The sequence below is a fragment of the Danio rerio genome, chromosome 24, assembly GCF_049306965.1.
Source record: "Danio rerio strain Tuebingen ecotype United States chromosome 24, GRCz12tu, whole genome shotgun sequence".
NCBI classification, from domain to species: Eukaryota; Metazoa; Chordata; class Actinopteri; order Cypriniformes; family Danionidae; genus Danio; species Danio rerio.
Window position 1 is genome coordinate 29,200,069 of NC_133199.1, and position 24,024 is coordinate 29,224,092.

The following is a 24,024-nucleotide window of genomic DNA, read 5'->3' on the forward strand; positions in this document are numbered from 1 at the left end:
TGTCTTCTTCATTGTCTGATGCAGATCATTATAGAATGCCAGATGTCCTGACCAACTCGTCCTCTCTTTCTGAAGACTTTGGTTAGAGACACCCCTGGATACAGGTATTTTTTGAACATGCTTTCAGGTTCAGGTTGATTAGGCCATTCTAGTTAAAGGTATGACTTTATTGTTTAAAGGAAAGGTTTAGGGCTGGAATGCTATTAAAGAAGCTTGTAAATCATTATTTTTTTTGTGGAAACAAATTAATATGCACATAACAGATCAAAAAGGGTATACTAGTGTATAAGCACAAACAAAGTTATATTTTTTCTGAGTTGTTTCAAGCTTGTTGTTTTTCACTTAGCATTTGTTTCTGTGTTTTTGGCAGAACCTGATTAGTTACATTCACGGTTGTTTTTGACAGGGTTGTTCATCCAGTCAGATCTGGCTGGACCAGATAATCAGTTAAGATTGTAACTACACTATCTATGCAGTAGATCCCATGCACTCCTGGAGCGTTCAATTCTTTGTAATCAATAATTTTTAATTTGTATTTTATCTTTTTTTTTCCAATTTTCAAATTTTGGGATTCATTTCAATGGTTAATATAAAAAAACTTCTCAAATAGTTGAAATCATATAACTTTATTTTACATAAGAGTGCTTTCATTTGTAAATTTAATGTGTCTTGCTACCATTTATTTGTAGATGATTAAAATAAATCATTACTCTGCTTTCTGATTCCAATTGTTATTTCTTACCATACTATTTTAATGCATCTTAATTATAAGTGCAGAGTCCCAAACACAGAGCAAATTTTAAGACCTTCCATGTTTTGGCAATAAGTTTCATTTTTATAACCGGATTCCATTCCACATTGCAGAAAACAGTTTCATTGGCAATTTAGGGGATTTTCTGACGTCTACGTGTGACTATTTTTTAAAGAAACATCTGTTAATCTTACTTAAACTGTTTTAGAACTTCTCACAGTTTGTCACAGCAGCTTGATTTTAGTGGCAGCACTTGTGATAAATCAGTAACTATATACAGCAGACTAAAAGGTAATCCTTTTCTCCGAAATTAGTTATAATTCAGTTACAAAATAGTTTGCTAGACCGTAACTTTACAGATAAACTATACATACATTCAGATAAACTATACTGTACATGCATATAGACTTCCATACAGTCCAACAAACACATCAAAATCATTCCGTCAAACAAATTTCTGATGGAACTTACACATTTCAATTTAATAGACAATCACATTTAATGGCATATTCTATATTTAAAATCACTTGTAACAATAATTAAAAACATAATAGCTCACAACATTCTTATCTTTTGTTCTTATGTTGTTGTTGTTCTATAAATGGAGGTGTGTCTCAGTTTCAGGTTAAAGGTATGATTGACTGATTATCTCTGACTCACAGTTTTAGTCTTTAGACCAAACCCTCTTATGGAATGAAGAACACTTTTTCATTTATTTACATCACTACAGTTGAAGTCAGAATTATTAGCCCCCTTCAAATTGTTTTCTTCATCTTTTTTAAATATTTTCCAAATGATGTTTAACAGAGCAAGGACATTTTCACAGTATGTCTAATAACAGTTTTTCTTCTGGAGAAAGTCTTATTTGTTTAATTTCGGCTAGAATAAAAGCAGTTCTAAATTTTTTATAACCCATTTTAGGGACAAAATGATTAGCCCCTTTAAGCTATATTTTTTTCTCAAAAATCTACAGAACAAACCATCGTTACACAATAACTTGCCTATACACTATCCTGCCCAGTTAACCAAGTTTAACCTAGTTAAGTCTTTAAATGTCACTTTAAGCTGTATAGAAGTGTCTTGAAAAATATCTAGTCAAATATTATTTACTGTCATCATGGCAAAGATAAAATAAATCAGTTATTAGAGATGAGCTGTTAAAACTATTATGTTTAGAAATGTGTTGAAACAATCTTCCCTCCATTAAACATAAATCGGGGAAAAAATAAACAATCTGTCTAATCAGGGGGGAAAATAATTCTGACTTCAACTGTAGTGTTCTAGCGCAGTGTTTCTCAACCATGTACCTGGAACACCACCAGATCTGCACATTTTCCATGTCTCCTTAAACAAATACACCTGATTCAGATCATCAGCTCATTAACAGACTGAAAGACCTGTAACGGTAGTGACCGACAAAAGAGACATCCAAAATATATATTTATTTATATTTATTTACATTTGTATTTTATATATATATATATATATATATATATATATATATATATATATATATATATATATATATATATATATATATATATATGGAAATGCGGGTAAACTTATGGCCTTTTTACCCATATTCTTCAAAATCTCTATTTTTCACGCACGCATAAATGTTTGATAAAACTTGAGATGAGATGTCTCAGTGACACCTTTTAGTGGTTGTTTTTTTCGGTCTGCTGTGGAATTCACAGAAACTGGTTTCATGTTGGATAGGACATTGAGTCGATGGAATGATGACTGGAATCTGATCTATCCTCTTCTGTCAGAGGTTGAAGCATGTTGAAAATTAGAAGGGTAGAAGACGGAAGTCCTTCAGTATACAAAAAAAAACATTGTCTAAAATCTTCAAGCTTGAAGGTCTTAATGCTGGTAGTTTGTTCAGGGCCTTTTCCTGTTGAATGTTGAATGAGAGGCAAAGTTTGTTTTATATCACAGAGTTCTCCAGTTTGGATGTTCCATTGGTTTTTCCTTGCTTTTCCTTCATCTCTTCAGAGCTATGATCTGATGTCTTTTGTTTTTTACAAAATATCTGTGAAAGGGTGGGGGCTGAGTTTTAGGTTAACATGTTGGGGCTACGTAATTAGTTTTCTCAAGTTATAAGTAAAAAAAAAAAAAAACGATTCAGTTGAATCACATGAAAAGAGTTGTACTGGTAATAGTGCCAAGATTTTACATGGTGCTTTCATTATTTTATAAGCAGGGCTTGACATTAACACCCCCCAACCCGGCAAATGAGGGTAGATTTCAGCTGTGGCAGGTTAGATAGCCACCTCCACTAGCCACTTTGGATGGTAGAAAAATATTTTTAAATTGCCAGTGCTGGCTTATCACTAAAGATTAGAACTTTAGTTTAAGATCGTTTGTCAATATGTGTGCAAATGCAATCAGCATTAACAGTAAATTATCATCCTTTACAATAACATTGCTTTAATAGGAGATTAACTTTCTATTTATGTATAGGTAACTATCTGGGACTTTTAGCCTGGACAAACTACTGCACAGGTAAATCCTTAGTGTTGGAACCTGAAAATTCATTTGAAATAAAAACTAATTGCAATGTGACACTATGAAAGCACAACCCATTTGCTCATGCAAGGTCATACATAACACACACAAAAAGTGAAATGAATGAGGAGGCATGTGGACATAACACAAAATCTAAATCAAGTAATTTTAGCATGCCAAATTTAAATGTTATGCTTATACTATATAGTTTCCCAACAACAAAGTTGTGGCTAGTTAAAGTGTCAAGTGGCTAATAATGCTGGAAAACTACTAGCCATAGGGGCTGGTGATCAAAAAAGTTAATGTCAAGCCCTTTTTATGAGTAAAATGATGAGATGAGATGAAATGAGATGAATGATGAAAAAAGAGTGGAACAAAAGAAATGAACTTACCTTCTGCAGTTTTTTTCTGTATATTACGACTAAAACAATGGCAGAAATAATAATAAAACTGACGATAACACCGATAATTATGTGGGCAATTTCCATACCTGAATGGAAAGAAATTGTTAAATTTATTCTAAGCAGAACAAAATTGGAAGCTTTCCATATGGTATAACTATACTGTACCTCCTTGCAGAAGTGTAGCTGTTACAATGTGTCTGTACTGGCCTGTAGTGCAGTCCAATGTGTATTTCCCTGATTGTTCTTCATTAAGATGGGAGAGTTTAATGGTTCCAGTTTCTGGATGAAATGTGATTTTGGGTTTCCATTGGTCTGCGATTTCATTTATAGATGCTTTGGTGTCATATTTAAAGACGGTAGTGGAGAAATTCAAGATAAGAGTATAGTCCAAGCCCTTAGTGACCGGACATTCGTAATCGAACTCAGTCACAGGGAGTTCTGAATAATATAAACATCAAAGAAAATAGTTTTAAAGGATTTCTGACAACACCACACACAATATGCTGTAAGCCGTCCACTCCAAAACATTTACCTTGTTGTTCCAGAATAGCTGTATAACGTATCGTTCCTGTGTCTTTATTGATTAATGAGCAGTTATATTTGTATGTTTCATTGATGGCGCGCACTTTAATTATACTGGTCACTGTTGACAGGTTTTCTTCTGTTTTGCTGAAATTGTTTAATGGATCCTTTGCCAGGGGGTTTGATGAAGACCACAGGACATCTGGTTCTGGATAAACTCCACTGGTGGTGCAGGTGACCGTTTCATGTACTAATGTGATAATCAATGACCTAACTGGAGCTAAACAAAATGGGTTATTTTGTGATGGTTAATAAATGAAGTACGCAGATCATTTTAGAATGGTTGTAGGTTATATTGATGCTTTAATTTTCAATTACTAGCTTTGGATTTTTGCCAAATAGTGCTGCTATTTTTTTTCCCCAATTTTGTCCTTAGAATTGCAGTCTTTTGTCCTGCAATTATTTCTTGCATTTTTGAGAAAAAAAGAGATTTTTAATCTCAGAACAGTGAAGTGTCTGAATTTTGAGATGTGCAAAAGTCACAATTACCTTTTTATTATAGTGTCTTGAGAAAGCCAACATACTGTTATACTACATAAACCTATTATTCCGTCTTCTTCTTCTGAGACTAATTTCTATAAGCATCTCATTCTAGACCGTTCATACTACAACCACCAAACCAACACCAAATCTCCAAACTGGTCTGACTCGAGTTGCTATGTCTTTTCCAGCTGATCCAAGTTACGGTTTTCCAAAAACTGACCCGGAAAATTCAGAAAAAGTCCCATTGACCTAACGTTGGACCAAACTTTGAGACCTTATAACTTTGGTCCAGACTGTCATACAGACTTAAGGTTACGCTCATTTAACTCAGACTACCAATCTGCCAATCACTGATGACCTTTCAACTAAGTAGCCACACCCTAGCAACCACTTAAGGCACCTTGGTAACTTTCCCATGGAATTGTAAAAAAAACTGCCATTGACTTTACATTAGACATACAAACAACAAACCAGTTCATACTAACAATTTAGCAATCCATACTAGAAACATGCTAGCGACATACCAATCCATAGTAACAAACTTAATCATAGCAACATTCTAATTTATACTAAATTCATGCTAACAACATGCTAGTTTATACTAGAAATATGCTAGCAATATGCTAATTCATACTAGAACCATGGTAATTCTTGTTAGCAACTGCCTAGCAACCACTCAGAACATCTAAGCAACTTCCTACCAACACCTTAGCAACCACTCAGACCACCTTTGCAACACCTTAGTAACCACCTAGAACATCCTAGCAACCTCTCAGAACACCTAAGCAACCACCTAGAACACCCTAGCAACAACTTGGCAACTGCCTAGCAACCACTCAAAAGACCCTAACAACCACCTAGCAACACCTTAGCAACCGTCTAGCAACCACTCAACACTTTAGCAACTGCCTAGCAACCAATTAGAACACCTTAGCAACTGCCTAGCAATTCATTAGCATCCACTCAGAACACCCTAGCAACTACCTAGAACATTCTAGCAAGGCCTTAGCAACCAATTAGAACACGATAGCAACCGCCTAGCAACACATTTGTAACCACTCAAAACACCTTAGCAACCACCTAGAAGCATTTTAGCAACCGCCTAGCAATGCCAAGCAACCACTCAGAACACCCTTGCAACTGCCTAGCAACATCTTAGCAACCACCTAACTATGCCTTAGCAACAGCTTAGCAACCACTCAGAACACCCTAGCAACACCTTTGCAATGACATAGCAACCACTCAGAACATCTTAGCAACTGCCTAGCGTCACCTTAGCACCCTAGCAGCGCTTTAACAACCACTCAGAACACCATAGAAACCACCTAGCAACACCTTAGCAACCACTCAGAACACCCTAGAGACCGCCTAGCAAGGAACACGCCAATCCATGCTAGAAACTTGCTAATGTACATGTATTTTTCTGTCTGACAACTGTTTCAAACTTTGTAAAAACTACTTCTGTTATTTAAACTAAAAACTACTTCAAACATTCAGACTAAGCTTTCTCAAGACACCATACAGTTTGTCTACGAAAGTTTGTCTGTTGCATCACTTATAGTAACATTTCATCCTACAAAAAAAGAGACACAAAACTTTCTTAAGAGTCTTTGATTTTATAAATGCTCGCTCTCACCTTCTACAGACACAGACACAAACTGCTCATGATTACTTTTATCATTGGCGGTGTAGCACTTGTATCTGCCTTCATCTTGAATCTTGATGTTTTTCAGCATGAGAGATACATTCCCTGTGTTTATTTCAGATGCTGGGAGCAGAGATGTTCTTCCTTTGTATTCTTCAGACTGATGCGCCAACTGGTCTGCATCGCGGTAGAATGAATGGACTGGTGCTTTATCCTTATACCAGTGAATGATACTATGGTAGTCAGATTTGCAAGGTAACATACATTTCTCAGAGTAGACACAAGTGACGCGGTTGTCTGTAAAAACATCAAAATACAGTGTCAAAAACAACAGACAAACATATTGATATCAATTAGGCATACACCCACTGGCCACTTTATTAAGTACAGCTGTCCAACTGCTTGTTAACACAACTTTCTAATCAGCCAATCACATGACAGTAAGTCAATGCATTTAGGCATGTAGACATGGTCTAGACCAGTGATTCTCAAACTTTTCTTATCAAGTACCACCCCAGAAAAGAATTGTCTCTCCAAGTACCAACATAATGAGCAGTATTGAAATATAGTAGCGTAGTAGGCCCGATGAAGCAGCTACAGCTCTACTAATTCCTATTATTAAAAATATTTATTATTGTCAGCCACTTTAAGCATTATAAATAGTTTAAACATTAACACTGTACTGTGCTTATATGTAAAAATCTATTAAAATATGCTTTTAAAAATAAAAGGTTACTGTTCTTAAAAAGTAAAAACAAAAACGAAAAAACTTCTGTACTTCAATGTAAAGTTTTTGCATATAGTAGCCAATTCATCAACACCTGGAAATGTTGCCTGGATCTTTAGAAATATAGGTTATATGTAGGCCCACACGGAATCTGCGCACGCAGAAATCCGCAGATTTTCCACAGAATTCCGCAGATTTCTGCAGATTTTTAGCCCATGATTAATTCTGTTTATTTACTTGAGTAAATGTGTAAATCTGAATATATTCATTTTTGATTCAGTAATTTATTTCTTTTTATTTAATATATTAAGGTTTTGGTTATGATACTCCGCTGTATACTCCCAAAATAATTCAGCAGAAATCCGCAGATTTTTACCAAACTTCTCTGCAGAAATAGCAAAAAACGTCCGCAGATTCCATCTGGCCCTAGTTATATGTCATCATATTTATAAATAAATTATTTTTAAACTATATGTAGCATGTACATATGACATTTGACATATGACATATTTAATTCATGAAAGCCCGTGTACCACTAGTGGTACAAGTACCACAGTTTGAGAACCACTAGTCTAGACGATCTGCTGCAACAAACTGAGCATCACAATGGGGAGTAAAGGGGGGATTTAAGTGACTTTGAATGTGGCATGGTTGTTGATGCCAGACTGGCTGGTCTGAGTATTTCAGAAACTGCTGATCTACTAGGATTTTCATGCACAACCATCTCTAGGGTTCACAGATAATGGTCCAAAAAGAGAAAATGTTCAGTGAGTGGCAGTTCTGTGGGTGTAAATGCCTTGTTGATGCCAAAGGTCCAATGAGTCTCAATTTCTGCTGAAACATTTGGATGGTAGGGTCAGAATTTGAGAATTTGACAAAGAATTTGAGAATTTGACAACATGAAAGCATGAATCCATCCTGCCTTTTATCAGCGGGTCAGGCTGCTGGCGGTGGTGCAATGGTGTGGGGGCTAATTTCTTGGCACACTTTGAGCCCATTAGTTCCAATTGAGCGTTGTGTCAACTCCACACCATCTCTTTATGACCACAGTGTACCTATCTTCTGATGGCTACTTATAGCAGAATAACACGCCATGTGATAAAGTGCAAATCATCTCAGACTGGCTTCTTGAACATGACAACCTTTCGTGGCATAGATTCAACAAGGAACTGGAAATATTCCTCTGAGATTTTGGTCCATGTTGACATGATAGTATCACAGTTGCTGCAGAATTGTCAGCTGCACATCCATGATCCAAATCTCCTGTTCCACCACATTCCAAAGGTGCTCTATTGGATTGAACTCTGTTGACTGTGGAGGCCGTTTCAGTACAGTGAACTCATTATGTTCAAGAAACCAGTCTGATTGATCAGCCCCTAACAGCGCTCAAACCTCAAGCTTGTACTTTTGTCTGCATTACTGAGTTGTTTCCACATTATGACAAAATCATTCCTACACACATAATCATTGCATAGAATTGCTTGACATTGCAGCCCTACATTATCAATTTGAAAAATTTTCAAACAAACATCTATGCAAATTAAAAGTGGCATTGGGGTATGTAACAAACACTGACCTGGGGTTGCTGAGGTGGATAGTGTGTAAATCAACAATGCCACACTAACAAACTCAGCTTTCCACATGATAGGATGATGATCTGATTCTAAACACAGATGAACTGTTTGCTGTAACCAAATAAAACAAACATGGATTATATATATATATATATATATAAAATTGAATCTTTCAGACTAATTGTAAGTACACCTACATCCTTTAAATTCAATTTTGATGTGAGTCCAGTTTTGTATTACCTTATCTTGTAAAGATTTCCATGAACAATGTATTGCAAACATAATGGCTAATACGCTCAGAGAGTTTATAAAAAACAAGCTTCATGTTTTTTTTTTTTTTTTTTTTTTTTTTTACTTGTCTGAGTTGGCAGATGCATGATGTCACCTTTAAGATGGAAACCAGTAATGATTTTAATAAGGCACTTTTAGAAGAATTACTTAAATGTTCTAATTTGAACAAAGGCCTAATCCTGACTTAGTCTAACCCATGTGAAACAAGGCTATTATGTGTATTATCCATGTCGTTCTGGGGCTCCAATGTGATGCACATTGGAGACAGAATTGAGCGTGTTTATGTATGGAATGAAATGTTTATTTACAGTATCAGAAATTGCATGATAAACGAATCTAATACATGATAGAAATATGAGTGGAATCTCATTCTATTTCTGCAATCATTATCACGTGACATGCCAGTATCAATTGTCACTTTTCTTCCATTTATAAATTCCCTCTGTGGCTTTATAGGATACTAAGTTCTTTTTAACATGTTACTGTATGTACTGTAGTAAGGAAGTATGATTTTTGGGTTAAGCGATTGATTGTACTCCATGTTAGCTAATTTGTTTATTATCACTTAAAGTACAGATTACCGGGAAACCCTCAATCACTGAAGTAAGTTGGTATTGGTAACAACGGAACTTGTGTCCATGGTTAGTTTAAGATTTTGGGAAGCACAATTTAGTGAACACGTATACTGGAATAAAGAAAACAAAAAAAAAACACTCTGAAATTTAACAGAACTAAATCAATTACGAATACATTTTAAACGTTATAATGATCTGTATTGAAAGAGGGTGTTTTTTTTTACACCCATTTTAATAAATACAGTTCTGTTGAGCTGCAAGTTTTTTGACAACAAATAAAACGTTTTGCAGTAAATAAATTATTGTTTGTTTATTTGGTTACATTTTAAATGATTGATCCAGTTGTTGAAGTTGTTGAACTGATTTAATTAACAAAACACCACTTTTAAAATGTAATTTTTAGCTTAAATCTTTACAAAAGAAAGAAATGCTGCCAATTGAATTTAGGGGAAATTATTTTTAGATTTCATGGAGCAAAAATACTGTAGCTTCCTCAGTGGAGTTTAATTGTGAACAAACATTTTGAAGATGTTATGTGACAATAAATTATATTTTTCCCATATTGTCCAGCCTCACACGGCAAGGGTGAAAGGGCCTCGATGACTTTGGACTGGGCATGTGACTCTATCAAATCTGGAATTATTTACTTTTGTATACCAAAGGTCAAAGCTTTCCTGATATATTTACCTCAGCTGAATGTAGTATAAATGATTACAAATACACACAAAACATTGCTAAATATACCAAAGAAACGTTGCAAATTGACATACAATAGTCATTTTGACAGACAAAAAGAGTATTCTTTTTAAACATGTACTCCATTGAGGTTTAATTTTTAAAATGAAACAATATGTTTTGACTGTACTAACTCATACTGTTCAAAATGAAGGATCAAAACATTTTTACTTTTTTTTTCGTAAATTTTTTACCTACAAATGCCTTTTGAGTATTCAACATAATAAAAGTAACCATTAGATGGGTCTCTGTAATAATACAAAACAGTGACTCAGTTCAAGCCATGATATTAATGTAATACAAAATAATATGATTTTCGTTCACATTACCAATACATTAAGGTGCTAATGTCACTGTATTTGACTGTATTTTTTCTTACCTGCTGAAGTTACTGGCAAAGTCCACAGGAAAAACAAAAGCTTCATACTCTCATAGTTCAAAACCTGCTTGTGAGGGAAGTTACTCACTTGTAGGAAAGAACAGGCTACACCTGCTTTTACACAATCACCCCTCCCACTACAAAACAAAACAAACAAACAAACAAAAAGTATATATAACCTATTTTCTAACTAAATTGCTGTAAGTTGCATAGCGAAAAAAATGCTCAAAATAAATTCCCGATTGTATGATGTGTTTGAGAAAATATATATATATATGCAATCTTGCATAATTTGCGCGCTTCCTCCTGGCCTAAGAAATCAAGTCTGTTTTGGCTACATTTAGATATTTATGATTGAATACACAACATCTAAAATTTTAGCAAACACAATAAAGATTTTATTTGCAGATAAATAATAAATTATGGACAATTTGAGACAATATGAGTTTTTCCGCATAGTCAGTAATTTAAACCTTACATCAAACTTGGCAAACATTGCATTAAACTTTAAATAGGCCTATTTAAGTTGAATCCATCTCATATAAATGAAAAAATTAAGTTGAAACATGGTTAACCTCTTTAATGAGTTAAAATAACATAAAACAATAAACCTTGATTTATAAATTTTTAAAAGGCAGCAATTTAATTTAAATTAGAGTTTAACACTTTAAACAATTATTTACACAATAAGTATAACAATATTGATAATTATTATTATTATGAAATATATATTCTTTCAGTTTCTTCTTCAATTCTCCCAGGAAATCCGTCACTTTTCAGGATTTAATGACGTTCTAGATTGTGGTTCAGATTTTTGATGTCCCATATACAGCATGTTGCTGTAACACATTTCCACCCATTAATTCTCATGTATGTCCGTTTGTGATCTGTTCTTTTAAGCAGATGTCCTCAGCTTCAGTCACGGTGTTCGCTGTAAAGGACAGAGGGATCAGTGAATATAATGCAGTGAAATGAGGAGTATTTATTACATAACTGCTGCCATAAACAAACCTCTGACTTGCATTTCTGCAGCCTCCACATGGCTTTGACTGGACTTTGAACAGCCAGCTGTTTTGAAGATAGAAGTGAACAAGTATGTTAAACGGGAGTACAAATAATTCACAACACCTTTTAGTCATTTTAGTAATCCATACCTTTAGATTTAATAATTCCTGTGATGATAGCTGCAAGTGCAGTGACTGCCAGTCCTGTAATGACAGTAGGAACCCACCACTTGGTGGCGCTCTTGGATAGTCTTTTTTCTGCTGGACAAAACAACTTGTATGAGTTAAGGATTAAAGTAGCCTATTGTAAATATTTATAACCCAACCAATTATGATTCTACTTCTAATAACAAAAACAGACACTCTTAAACTATATTTTAGATATTGTTTTTCATTTCGCCCATAATCATAATATACTTTTTAAAGTTTAATTAATTCAATTATTTTAAAGGTTTTTCTTGCGTCTTCAACATAAGATGAAATGTTAGGAAAAAGGACACCTCCTTAACGATGACATTATTTAGGAAGTGACCTCAGTTTGGAAAGGAAACAACAGCACAAACACTGATTTCATGAAGGATTTTTATTTTTCCCTGGAACTGCTCTCCTGCTGTAATCTTTGACTGTGTCCCATGGAAAAAGCTAGTAAATTAAAACTTATCCAAAGCTAAAATCTACATGCAAATATAATCTATTTTAATTTGTTTACAAAGTTTTGCTTCTGTTTTTGTATTTATTGTTATGTTATAATTTATATTATTTAATTGAATTGATCTTTTTTTATCATTTGATTTTTTGGATGTGTGTTGATGTTTTTTTTTCAATTATTGTAATGATCATGGATATACTTTGTGCCTGAATTTATGTTAATATTTGTAATGTTTAATTACTTCTAGGATAAAATTAAAACAAACCAACACTTCGAAGGTAAGTGCAAATGGATTTGATTGATTCCCTTTGTGGGCAACACAGTGGCTCAGTTGTTAGCACTATCACCTCACAACAAGAAGGTTGCTAGTTCGAGTCCTGGCTGGGTCAGTTGGCATTTCTGTGTAGAGTTTGCATGTTCTCCCTGTGTTGGCGTATGTTTCCTTGGGGTGTTCCGGTTGCCCTCACTGTCCAAACACATGCCCTATAGGTGGATTGAATGAACTAAATTGGCCTGTTTTGTATGTGTGGGAATGAGTGTGTATATGGATGTTTCCCAGTACTGGGTTACAGCTGGAAGGACATCCACTCTGTAAAACATAGTAAATGTATTGACCTTTGTTTAGATCATGTCCATTGAGAAAATAATCTAATTATTATTATTAAATTGTGCCCAAACATGACTAGTGCACAGTTATGAATTACATATATACCATATACCAAAAATGTACTTATAATTACACTGTAAAACCCAAAAGGTAACTCAAAATATTGAGAAACCGATTGCAACAAACCATTTAAATTCAAAAACTAATCCGAATGAGTACTGTGAACTTAATCCATTGGAGTAAACGAAGCAATTTGAGCACAGTAAAACCTGATAAATGAAGAGAACTCAAACCAACCGAGTACTGTAAAACCCAATAAGTTAAGGCAACTCAAACCGTTTGAGGAAACCGATTGCAACAAACCATTTGAGTTATAAAACTAATCTATATGAGTACTGTGAACTTACTTTCTTTAAGTTGAAGTGATGAGGTATTTAATTAACACATTACCTTCAACACTGCTTTCAAATGAGTAGAATTAACTTTTAGTAAATTTTGAGCAAACTACACTAATTTCATTTGATAAAGCTGATAAAGTTTTATAGTGTAGCAACACTAGTTTGGTTTATGTATTAAAGTATTTAAATGTTCTCTGTTCTTTTACATAATTCATAATAAATAGCCAATAATTTGCCAAACATAAAATAGTTACAAATTGGCATGAGAGCATGTTAGTAATACAGTTGACAGTAAATGTCACTTGGTATTTTTTCTTACCTGCTGAAGTTACTGGCAAAATTCACAGGAAAAACAAAAGCTTCATACTCTCATAGTTTAAAACCTGCTTGTGAGGGAAATTTCTCACTTGTGGGAAAGAATAGGCTACACCTGCTTTTACACAATCACCCCTCCCACCATAGATAACCATTTAAAACGAAACAAACAAACAAACAAACAAAAAGTATGTATAACCTATTTTCTAACTAAATTGCTGTAAGTTGCATAGCGAAAAAAATGCTCAAAATAAATTCCAGATTGTATGATGTGTTTGAGAAAATATATATGCAATCTTGCTTGATTTGCGCGCCTCCTCCTGGCCTAAGAAATCATTGTGAGCAACCTACACTAATTTCATTTGGTAAAGCTGACTGTTGGGTTTTATAGTGTAGCAACACTAGTTTGGTTTATGTATTAAAGTATTTAAATGTTCTCTGTTCTTTTACATAATTCATAATAAATAGCCAATAATTTGCCAAACATAAAATAGTTACAAATTGGCATGAGAGCATGTTAGTAATTAGAGTTCGTACTATATGCTTTATGAGGGAAATAGTGTTTTTGTAAATTACACTTGTAAAATCCATAGTAGTGGTTTACAGAGTATAAGTTCTCACCGGTCATTGGAATGATGTTGAGCCTAATTTGGACCTGATGTTTAGTTTGTGGAGCAGAGATGATGCAGGTGTATGTCCCCGTGTGCTCCAGTCTCTGCGGGCTCTGGAGCCACAGTGACCCGTCTCCACCTTCACCCCCGGGGGTCACCAGCCGCACCTTCTTCTGCCAAACACTGGAGCTCAGCTGTGTGAGACTGTCGTAGGTGAAGAAGGATGTGGACTTGTATTCTCTGGTGAAGGACCACGTCACTGTGAAGTTCTGCAGGCTCCATGGGGCCACACAAGGTAAGATGAAGTCCTGTCCTTCCTTGCTGAATATTTCTGTTCAATTGAGAAATTGGTTAAACACCACTATAGTGAAAGTCATATTTTTGTGTCAAAAATGTAGTTTGAAACCACCATTGTTTCTTACTTCCACAAAAATACAGTTTATGCACTCATGCCAAAGTGTTTTTAATGTGTTCACACTTTGCAGGTTTGATGGTATAAAACAAACTCTAGTGTAATTGCTTTGTTAGTGGGGTTTGTTTAAATATGTGTATGTGTGTGAACGCTGTAATCTGAACGCTGGTGTGCACCAGATGATCTTTTACTTCAGTATGAGTGCAGCGCAAACCAAATATATCTGAATTAGGGATTATTTAAATGATTAGAAATAATCAGGTTTTGGTCAATTATTTAGCTTTTGCAATTTGTTAACATATTAAGTAACACGTAATAAACAAAACACACGTCATGGTTTAGAATTTTTTTAATGAGAATTGTGCCAGCTCACTAACCCAATGTCCTTTAGGTTTTCTGTCCAATGCATGACTAGTGTTATTTTTAGGTCTGGACATCCAATTATTTATTTATACAAATTTGCAGTTCAATTTTGCTATAGATTCAGTTCAATATTAAATCATGTGCATCCAATATATATCAGCTACAGATCTTTCTCAGGATAAATCAACCAGTGCTATACAATAGCGCATCCCAGTAAGCCGGTACAATACTATGATATTGAAATTAATATTACAAGCTGATTATAGGTAATTCATTGAAAATTACTCTTTAGAATCTAATTTGGAAGTCATTCATTAATTCATTTTCGACTGCTTTTCCGGGGATGGGTCACAGGGGTAGCAGTCTTAGAAGAGAACCCCAGACACTTCCTCCAGCTCCTCCAAGGGAATCCCGAGGTATTCCCAGGCCAGCTGAGAGACGTAGTTCCTCCATGACATGCCTGGAACACCTCCCTAGGCAGGCGACCAGGAGGCATCCGAAACAGATGCCCGACCCACCTCAGCTAACTTTTCCTAATGTGGAGGAGCAGCGGCTCTACTCCGAGCTCCTCCTGGGTAACAGAGCTCCTCACCTTATCCATAAGGGTGCGGCCTAACACCCTGCGAAGGAAACTCATTTCAGTCGCTTGTTTTCGAGATCTTGTCCTTTCGGTCATGACCCAAAGCTCATGACCATAGGTGAGAATAGGAACGTAGATTGACCGGTAAATTGAGAGCTTTGCCTTTCAGCTCAGCTCCTTCTTCACCACAATGGATTGGTTGCACCAATCCGCCTGTCAGTCTCACGTTCTATCCTTCCCTCACTTGTGAACAAAACCCCAAGATGCTTGAACTCCTCCATCTGGGGTAAGGACTTTCCTCCAACCTGGAGATGATAAACCACCTTTTTCCGGTGGAGCACCATGGCCTCGGACGTGAAGATGCTGATTCCTATCCCAGCCGCGAATAACAGAGATGAAATCCTGTGGTCCCTGAATCTGACCCTTTCCAGCCTAAGACTGCACCTAAAAATTCTGTCCTTAAAAATTATGAACAGAATTGATGACAGATAGCAGCCCTGCCGGAATCCAAGATGTACTAGAAACAAGTCTGACATATTAACGGCAATGCGAAACAGACTCCTACTCTGTTCATACAGGAACGAGACGGCCGTTAACAGAGCACCACTGACCCCATACTTCCAGAGCACCCCCCACAGAATGCCGGTCGAATGCCTTCTCCAAGTCCACAAAACACATGTGGTCTGGTTGGGCATACTCCCATGAACTCTCGAGCACCCTCGTGAGGGTATTGAGCTGGTCCAGTGTACCACGGTCTGGATGAAAACTGCATTGTCCCTCCTGGAATATAAAGTATATATATATATATATATATATATATATATATATATATATATATATATATATATATATATATATATATATATATATATATATATTCTTCAACATCCAAGCTCCTTAGATGATTAAAATAAATAAATAATTCTTGAAAGAACTTTTGAGTAAAGGTGAATCATTTGGGACTCGAAGGTGAATCCTTCTTTTGGAACTTTTTTATGATTGTAATGTTTATTTGTCTAGCTAGCTATACAGTTATGGTCACTGGATGGCTTTCCTGAGGTAAGTGTAATGTTATGTGGCTTATTGTTTACAAGCTGGTTTATAGGTGTCTTAATGCTTGAAACATCGATTGAGTGATTTCCTCTGTTGTATTTATTTTCTTTCAAAGTAACTTCCGATGTTCATATTTGCGGCTAGAAAGCAGTAAAGTAGAACTATTTTATTTAAACTGAGGTGCTGATATAATTTGTCATGCCACTTATATATTATTGCTCATATCACTAATTATTTCAGTCTTTTTGTGGACTAATTTTGAAACATTTGGACTTATTCATCTTTAAAAGGAATAGTTCACTCAAAAAGTCATAATTTGCTCATCCTTCACTTGTTCCATACCAGCTGGAGTTTCTTCTGTTGAACACAAGGGAAGATATACTAAAGACTGTTATTTGACTAATTATTGACTTCTATAGTATTCCTACTATGGAAGTCAATGGCTACTTTTTTCCACTATTTTTCACAAAATCAATTAAGTAATTTTTTTTTAATTTTTGGGTGAACTGTCCTTTTAACAATAAGTGCATGTAGACATATATCTGTGCTTCAGGAGTTCGCACAAGTCACCTTTTGATGCATCCTTGGAAAAAGGGGCGGAGCAAGTACACATCCGGGAATTTTATCTGTACTTGGCAAGATGTGAACTTTGAATTGGAACAGTAGACGAAGGTTGATGACATTTCACGAGAACACAAGAACGCAAGTACAGACAAGAATGCATATTGATAAACAGCCAAAGATTAGATTACACAAGACGTGTCACTCATAGTTCTGAATGGGGAAAGTGTAATGGTTAACATGGCGAAAGAAGCCCCGCCTTCTAGTGCAGGAGCCAATCATCAATTGCTATCATATAGACTGAGGATTCTCTTGGTGAGGGACTCGTACCAGATGAGAGTTTCTGCAGATTTGGGTGATTCGAACATTTAAAAATGAAACTAAAGAGTCAGTTGTTGTTTAATGTTATTGGTGATTTCCTAATATGACATTTAATCGTAAGCTTGGCAAGCAATTTTGGAGAATTTGCCTGAATGAAATGGAGAATGGCTGCAGAATAAAATCATTTGCTTAAAGCAAGGGTGACCAACCCTGTTCCTGGAGATCTACCTTCCTGCAGATTTAAGTTGCAACTGCTATCAAACACACCTGTTTGTAATTATCAAGTGTTGTTCAGGTCCTAATTAGTTGTTTCAGGTGTGTTTGATTAGGGCTGGAGCTGAACCCTACAGGATGGTAGATCTCAAGGAGCAGGGTTGAGCACCCCTGCCCTAAAAGGACTTTGGTAAAATCCAAACACTTTTATTTTCACACTATAAAAACACAAGTATGTCATTCTGAATATCAAAGATGAGACTTAAAGGACAACTTTAGTGACTGCAGGTGGAATTTAAAATGCCACCAAGGTGTCATTTGAAAGGTCAGTAAGTTAGAGAAACACTGTGATGCTCTCTTTGCCTCCTTGTGTGTGTTTAACTGTTTAGTGGTCGCTGATGGAAAGATTTGGTGATGCAATATCATGTAATAATAATAATAATAATAATAATGATGATGAAATGCGCTGTAAAACGTCCAGTGGTCTATAAGCTAGCAGAGATCTGTGAGATCAAACCTTTCTCCTGCAGTGATGTCCTCCATGTCTGAGACCTGTAGAAGGATTGGATGAGGCAGATGTAGGTCAGGTCCTCCAGCTTCAGGAGTTTGCTCTCCACCGTGTACAGGCCTCGTGGGTCTGCAGTTTTGCGTGTGTAGGGGTGAAGGGCGTCCGGCTGAGCAGTTGGCTCTGTGAACAAGGTAATACGGGGGGCAGGGTAGATGTTTCGGCTGGAGCATTTGACTTCCTCAAAGCCACTGAGACCTGTCGTCTCCAGACTCACTGAAGTGATCGGGGCTGGAATGACAGAGTAAATTTATTCTTTCTTTTGTTTGTTGTGTCATCGTCAGTTTCATTGTGGTTGTTGGTGGAAAAAAATCTGTAGTAATGTTTTGCATTGGTCACAAACCCAGTGTTAATTAGTTTGGAGAATGCTACGTAGATAAACATTTTTAATTATTAATCTAACTTTATTTTTTATTTCTTATGCATAATACTAAGTTGATTTAATATTTCTTGCTTTCATATTTATTCATTCGTTTGTTCATTCATTCATTTATTCAGTTATTAATTTTTTTTCTCTTTCTCTCTTTTAGGCATAATGCTACGTTGATATTTATTCTTTCTTGCCTACATATTTATAGTAGACATTTTTCATTCAATTATTAATTAATTAATTCATTCATTCATTCATTCATTTTTTCTCATTTATTTATTTATTTATTTTGTTCTCATTCATTCATTCATTCATTCTTTTCTCTCACTCATTCTCTTTTCATACATTCATTGATTCATTCTTTTCTAATTCATTCATTTGTTCTTTTCTCATTCATTCCTTCATTCTCTTCAGATTCATTCAGTCATTAATTCATTCATTATCCTCTCATACATTCTATTATTTATTCATTCTCTTATCATACTTTCATTGATTCATTCTCTTCTCAATCATTCTCTATTCATTCATTCATTCATTCATACATTCATTCATTCATTCATTTAATTTTTCTTTCTTTCTTTGCTCAAGTATTCTTTTTTCATTCATTCCTTCATTCTCTTCTCATTCATTTAATCATTAATTCATTCATTTTTTCATTCATTCATTCTCTTATCATACATTCATTGATTCATTCTTTTCTCAATCACTCTCTTTTTATTCATTCATTTCATTAATTTTCTTCTCGTTAATTCTATTCTATTCTATTCCATTCATTCATTCATTCATCCGTTCATTCTCCTCTTCATTCCTTCCTTCATTCATTCATTTCTTTTATTTATTTCATTCATTCATTTTTTCTCATTCATTTATTCATTCATTATATATAATCCTAAATTTATGTTTATCCTTTCTTGCTTTCATATTTAGAATTTCTTCTAATTATCTTCTCATTCATTCCTTCGTTCATTCATTCATTCATTCATTCATTCATTCATTCATTCATTCATTCATTTATTCTTTTCTCATTTATTCAGCCAATAATAAAGTTTTTTTTTTTATCTAATGATCATTCAATGTATATATATTTTTTGCATTTCACATATAACATGATCAGAGTTGACTGCACAAAGTTAAACACTCGAAACATAAACTCATGATATCCCACCTTCCACCGTGACTATGATGATGTGCTCGCTGGGTTCTCGACTGCTCACCACACACCTGTACTTCCCTCTATCCTGCGGGCCACTTTTTGGCACATGAAGAGATGCATTACCAGAGGAGATCGTATCAGTAAATAATGACGTCTTGCTCTTGTGTTGATCTGACAGCCCGCTCTCCAGGTTGTAAGTGTGGATCAGGACGTTTTGTTTGAACCAGTAGATTGTCTCATCTCCAACTGCTTCAAAGACACAGGGGAGGACACAGTCTTCTGAAAACGTGCAGGTCACATGAACATCTAGAAGAAGTTAAATATGTTTCTTTATGCTAATCAGTAAAAAAAAAAGAGTGATATATCTAATTTAATTTGCCTTGTGAAATCTATGATTGCTTTGAAGGGTTTATATGTCTTTAAATCTGCACAAATCTGATACTTATGTGTCAAATTCATGGGACGCCACGATCTGTTTCTTAATTGTTTGTTTGTGTCTTGTTCTAGAACATCTTGTGATCTCTGAATTGACCTGAAAATATGTAGGTCGTAGGTCAAAAACAGGGCTGAAATGCTGGTTTCCTACTGTATGTGTCGATAGTCATCAGGTGATTAATCAGCCCAGTGTTTTGGCTGTCAGACTGTTTTTAAATTGAGAGCTTGCACTGTTTTTACTTAAACGAGTGCTGCGTTTTTGGTCCCAGTACAGGAATAGACCAGTTAAGTATTGTTTTGTAATAAAATATGTCTATCGAAGTAAGTCACGCATTAATGTAGCTTAATAATGACTTTAAGCCACATAAATCTTAGTTTATATCTGGTAAGATGTGCTACTTGTCTGATTTGATCACAGATGGACCAAATTAAATCGAGGTGTAAAATATTCCAGAAGCAGTTGATGTTCTAACTTCTAGCAATGTAAATGCTTAAAGTAAGTAATTAAATGTGTTTAAAGAGTCAGAAAAGAAAGCCTACTGTTGTAATTCTTAATCATTACAGGGTGTTTTGGAATACAATAGACAGATGAGATTACTAAAATCATACAATTGGTTTTAAATGCACGTGATTCCCTTTCCAAATTTTGACAACCCACATTATTCAGCATAGTTTTGTGGCTATCAACAACTATGCTTTCCATTGTCTCCTATCTGTATCTTGTGAGCTCTTTTTTTTTTTTACAATATTAGACTCAAGAATAAGTGAAAACTTGCCTCCATCTGCTCATATAAGGTGTTTGGGTGGGTGTATATAGGCTTTGATTTATTTAGACGTCCCAAATTGACCAAAGTTGTACAAAAAAGCAAAAGTACTTCAAGTGTACTTGTGAATGTTTGTCCATATTTGAACTAAAGTTGAGTTAAAAAACCCCAACAATTTTAGAATGTTTTGTTGGTAAATTTGTTAAGTATTTCTGTCATTTTCTAAAAGTAGCTAGTGTTTTAGTTATGCATCGGTTTAAATGAAAATCAGTAGCATTAACTATTTTAAAGAGCTATTAGATGTATTTTATTTTAGGTAAATGTTAAAATGATATTATGAGGTAAACGTAGTTATTTGAATATATTTAACTTGAAACAGCAAACAATGTTTATGGTTTTACTTTCATATAAATAGGAATATTAGGGAATATTTTAAAGAAGCTTTACTGCGTTGTAAAAAAAAAAAAAAAAAGTTTTACCTGGAGTTTTCCCAGTTGTCTCAGCAATAATCCACACCAATATTAAACAAGTCCAAGACTGCGCTGTTTTCATTGCTTTCTGTGATTTAATGCTTGAACTATAGAGGAAAAAGCAGGGAGCACATGAAGACACTCATTTCATTTTCAAGCATTTATCAACGTCACTCTTTGTTTACCAGATATGTGATTGTTTTTAGCAACTTTCGCTTCAGCTGAAGGTCACCAGACATGTTCAAGTGAACTAAGAGAGTCAAATTCAGCATTATGTTGGATATTTAAAGAGATGAAACTTTTAACATTATGATTTTAACAATATGATCTAGAAATGTTATTACATTATTAGAAATATACAATCATTGTATTGTCATAGCGTAATCTTTACATTCTTTATCTTGCATAATTTTTTTTTGCTTTCTTTTGTGATATGACTAAACATATTAAGGCAGAATTTCTAATTGACATTAAGTTTAACTAAACAATTGCTCATCACAATACAGTATATACTGAAAAAAGCTAGATTTTACACTGGGAAATGGTTACTAAATTTCATTAATAATTTCAATGGAAGAAAAAAAATATTGCAAATAAAAAAAGGAATTAACCTTGACCTTTGTGAAACTTACTGTTGTATTTTTTACAACATTAAGTTTTTACAGTGAGCACATTTCATTCTCAAAATAATTTATTAGATTATAATAATAAAACTTTAAATACGTGTTATTTGCACTTAAATGAAGTGTTTGTGTTTTGATCGATATGAAGACAGACTCACGTGTGTGTGTTTTGACTGCGGATGGAAGTCTCTTCTCTGAAGGCGATCTAGATTGTGACTCGACTGACTAGTTTATTTTAGAATACACACACCTGTATCAGCATAGGCCTGCTACAGTTTGTGGGTGGAGCAAAAAACGCTCTTTGGACCAAATATAGTAGACGTTTTAATCATTTTGATAATGTTTTAAGAACAGTATTCATGTGTAAAATTATTTAAGTAAAAAAATATATTGTACTTATTTAAATTAAATAGATTTTTTTTTAGTAGAAGAGACATAATCTATAAAGTTTGGAGTGGATTTTAGTCATCTTTGTTTTTTATATAAATCATTAATTATGGATTGACTATGACAGATTGTGTATTTCTTTGTGTTTTTAATTTGCACTGGTTTACTTTAGACTTTAGCTAAATGTTATTCATTTATTTATATATCTGAGGTGAACGGGGCATTTTATTTTAAAAATAAGTATTTTATGGCCAATAAGGCTGCATTTATTTGATCAGAAGTAAACATAACAGTTATATAGTGAAATACTATTGTGATTTTTAGAATAATATAAATAAATACATTTTCTGTAATGGCATTCATTTTCAGCATCACAACTCCTGTTTTTATTGTCACAATGCCTCCAGAATGCCTTAATTTATAAACTCCTAATCAATTATTAAAAATCAAGATTATTATCAATAAAAAGTTGTAAAATGAATCAATAAACAGTTTTGTAAAAGAGCAACATTTATTTGTAATTTGCATTTGTCTTTTTATTAATAAAATAAAGCTACATTTCTTGGAAAAAGCTGAAAATAAAGCTACATTTCTTGGAACATACATTATTAAATTCTTTTATTAATGAAATAAAAAAATTATATCTAGTATACAAAACCTAAAAAAAAAATCATGTCATCGTGTCTGCTATTGGACCCAAGATTCTCTTAGCAATCAGTCAAGTTTGGTGAAGGAAAAATCATGGTTTGGGGTTTCATTCAGTATGGAAGCGTGCGGGAGATCTGCAGAGTGAATGGCAACATTAACAGCCTGAGGCATCAAGACATTTTTTTGCTGCCTATGACATTAAAAACCACAGGAGAGAGCAAATTCTTCAGCAGGATAGTGCTCCTTCTTATACATCTGCCTCTATATTAAAGTTAAAAGGACTAAGCCGGAAAGAAAATGAATTAATTATTTTGAGAGGATCACGTGCTTATGATTGCTTGCAGCTGGTCTCACATTATCCAATTTATGTTTTACCAATCAGACGATTCCTAAGCCACTATAAATACCCTAAGTTCCATATAACAGCCATCTTCGTTTTGAGGAATCCCCCTTCAACCCCTACTCCTCCTTCTCAATCAATCATCAGCTAAGTGTGAACTCTTTAAAGCTATATATTTGTTGGTTTACAGTGTGGCCTAAAAATGTGTCAATATAATTTTTTTAAATACAAAAAGACCTTAATTTAGTAATACCATGGTAACTTTTGCACAAAAATTTAAACTGTTATCACACCTAAGAAGTTGCTAATCAGACTTAAAAAAAAAATAGAATTACTTTCTTTTCACTTAAAGCAATATCTATTTTATGCATGCGTACTATGCAGTTTTTATGTATGGGTGTCTTGAGCGCATATACAATCATATTCTATATTTTATACAATTTATTTTAAGTAATTATAGCACTTAACTTTTTATAGAGACCAAATGATTGGTGCACTGACTGAAAGAGCAAGCACTTTTTAAGT

At 34.4% G+C, this 24,024-nt stretch overlaps 3 protein-coding genes and 1 long non-coding RNA gene across 14 annotated transcripts in view; 2 read left to right on the forward strand and 2 right to left on the reverse strand.

Annotated features, from left to right (window-relative positions):
• Window positions 1-24: 24 nt before the first annotated feature.
• LOC141380709 (uncharacterized) lies at window positions 25-15,852 on the forward strand. 2 transcript variants are annotated; one of them, XR_012399409.1, is made up of 8 exons: window positions 25-104; window positions 3,218-3,259; window positions 4,320-4,422; window positions 6,497-6,631; window positions 11,561-11,750; window positions 12,558-12,588; window positions 14,297-14,536; window positions 15,371-15,852. It is a non-coding gene; the product is annotated as an uncharacterized lncRNA (long non-coding RNA). The 2 variants fall into 2 exon arrangements; XR_012399410.1 differs by lacking the exon at window positions 3,218-3,259 and having other exon boundaries at window positions 14,343-14,536.
• Window positions 1,037-10,729, reverse strand: hhla2b.2 (HERV-H LTR-associating 2b, tandem duplicate 2). Of its 5 annotated transcripts, none has more exons than XR_012399407.1 (8): window positions 10,658-10,729; window positions 8,680-8,788; window positions 6,368-6,673; window positions 4,199-4,468; window positions 3,832-4,104; window positions 3,655-3,752; window positions 2,536-2,786; window positions 1,037-1,480 (listed from the first exon to the last, which is right to left on the reverse strand). XR_012399407.1 is itself a non-coding variant. In XM_073940761.1 (8 exons), the coding sequence occupies exons 2-7, from the start codon at window positions 8,744-8,746 to the stop codon at window positions 2,682-2,684; spliced, it is 1,119 nt and encodes a 372-aa protein (XP_073796862.1). In that variant the 5' UTR covers window positions 8,747-8,788; window positions 10,658-10,729; the 3' UTR covers window positions 1,037-1,480; window positions 2,658-2,681. The 5 variants fall into 5 exon arrangements, 3 of the variants coding, with proteins under 3 accessions (XP_073796862.1, XP_073796864.1, XP_009295721.2); XM_073940761.1 differs by having other exon boundaries at window positions 2,658-2,786; XR_012399408.1 differs by lacking the exon at window positions 8,680-8,788.
• On the reverse strand, window positions 11,035-22,338 carry hhla2b.1 (HERV-H LTR-associating 2b, tandem duplicate 1). Of its 6 annotated transcripts, none has more exons than XM_021470332.3 (8): window positions 22,283-22,338; window positions 21,511-21,608; window positions 19,845-20,078; window positions 18,262-18,540; window positions 14,252-14,572; window positions 11,812-11,919; window positions 11,669-11,725; window positions 11,035-11,588 (listed from the first exon to the last, which is right to left on the reverse strand). In XM_021470332.3, exons 2-8 carry the CDS (start codon window positions 21,581-21,583, stop codon window positions 11,524-11,526), a joined length of 1,137 nt encoding a protein of 378 aa, XP_021326007.1. In that variant the 5' UTR covers window positions 21,584-21,608; window positions 22,283-22,338; the 3' UTR covers window positions 11,035-11,523. The 6 variants fall into 6 exon arrangements, with proteins under 6 accessions (XP_021326007.1, XP_021326005.1, XP_073796860.1 ...); XM_021470330.3 differs by having other exon boundaries at window positions 11,812-11,922; window positions 19,845-20,081; XM_073940759.1 differs by having other exon boundaries at window positions 19,845-20,111.
• LOC561083 (gamma-aminobutyric acid receptor subunit rho-3) overlaps window positions 17,873-24,024 on the forward strand; it is a 29,877-nt gene continuing 23,725 nt past the window's right edge. Inside the window, exon 1 of the mRNA XM_073940757.1 lies at window positions 17,873-18,069. The gene's annotated coding sequence lies outside the window, so the exon portion shown is untranslated. The remainder of the gene's footprint in view (window positions 18,070-24,024) is intronic.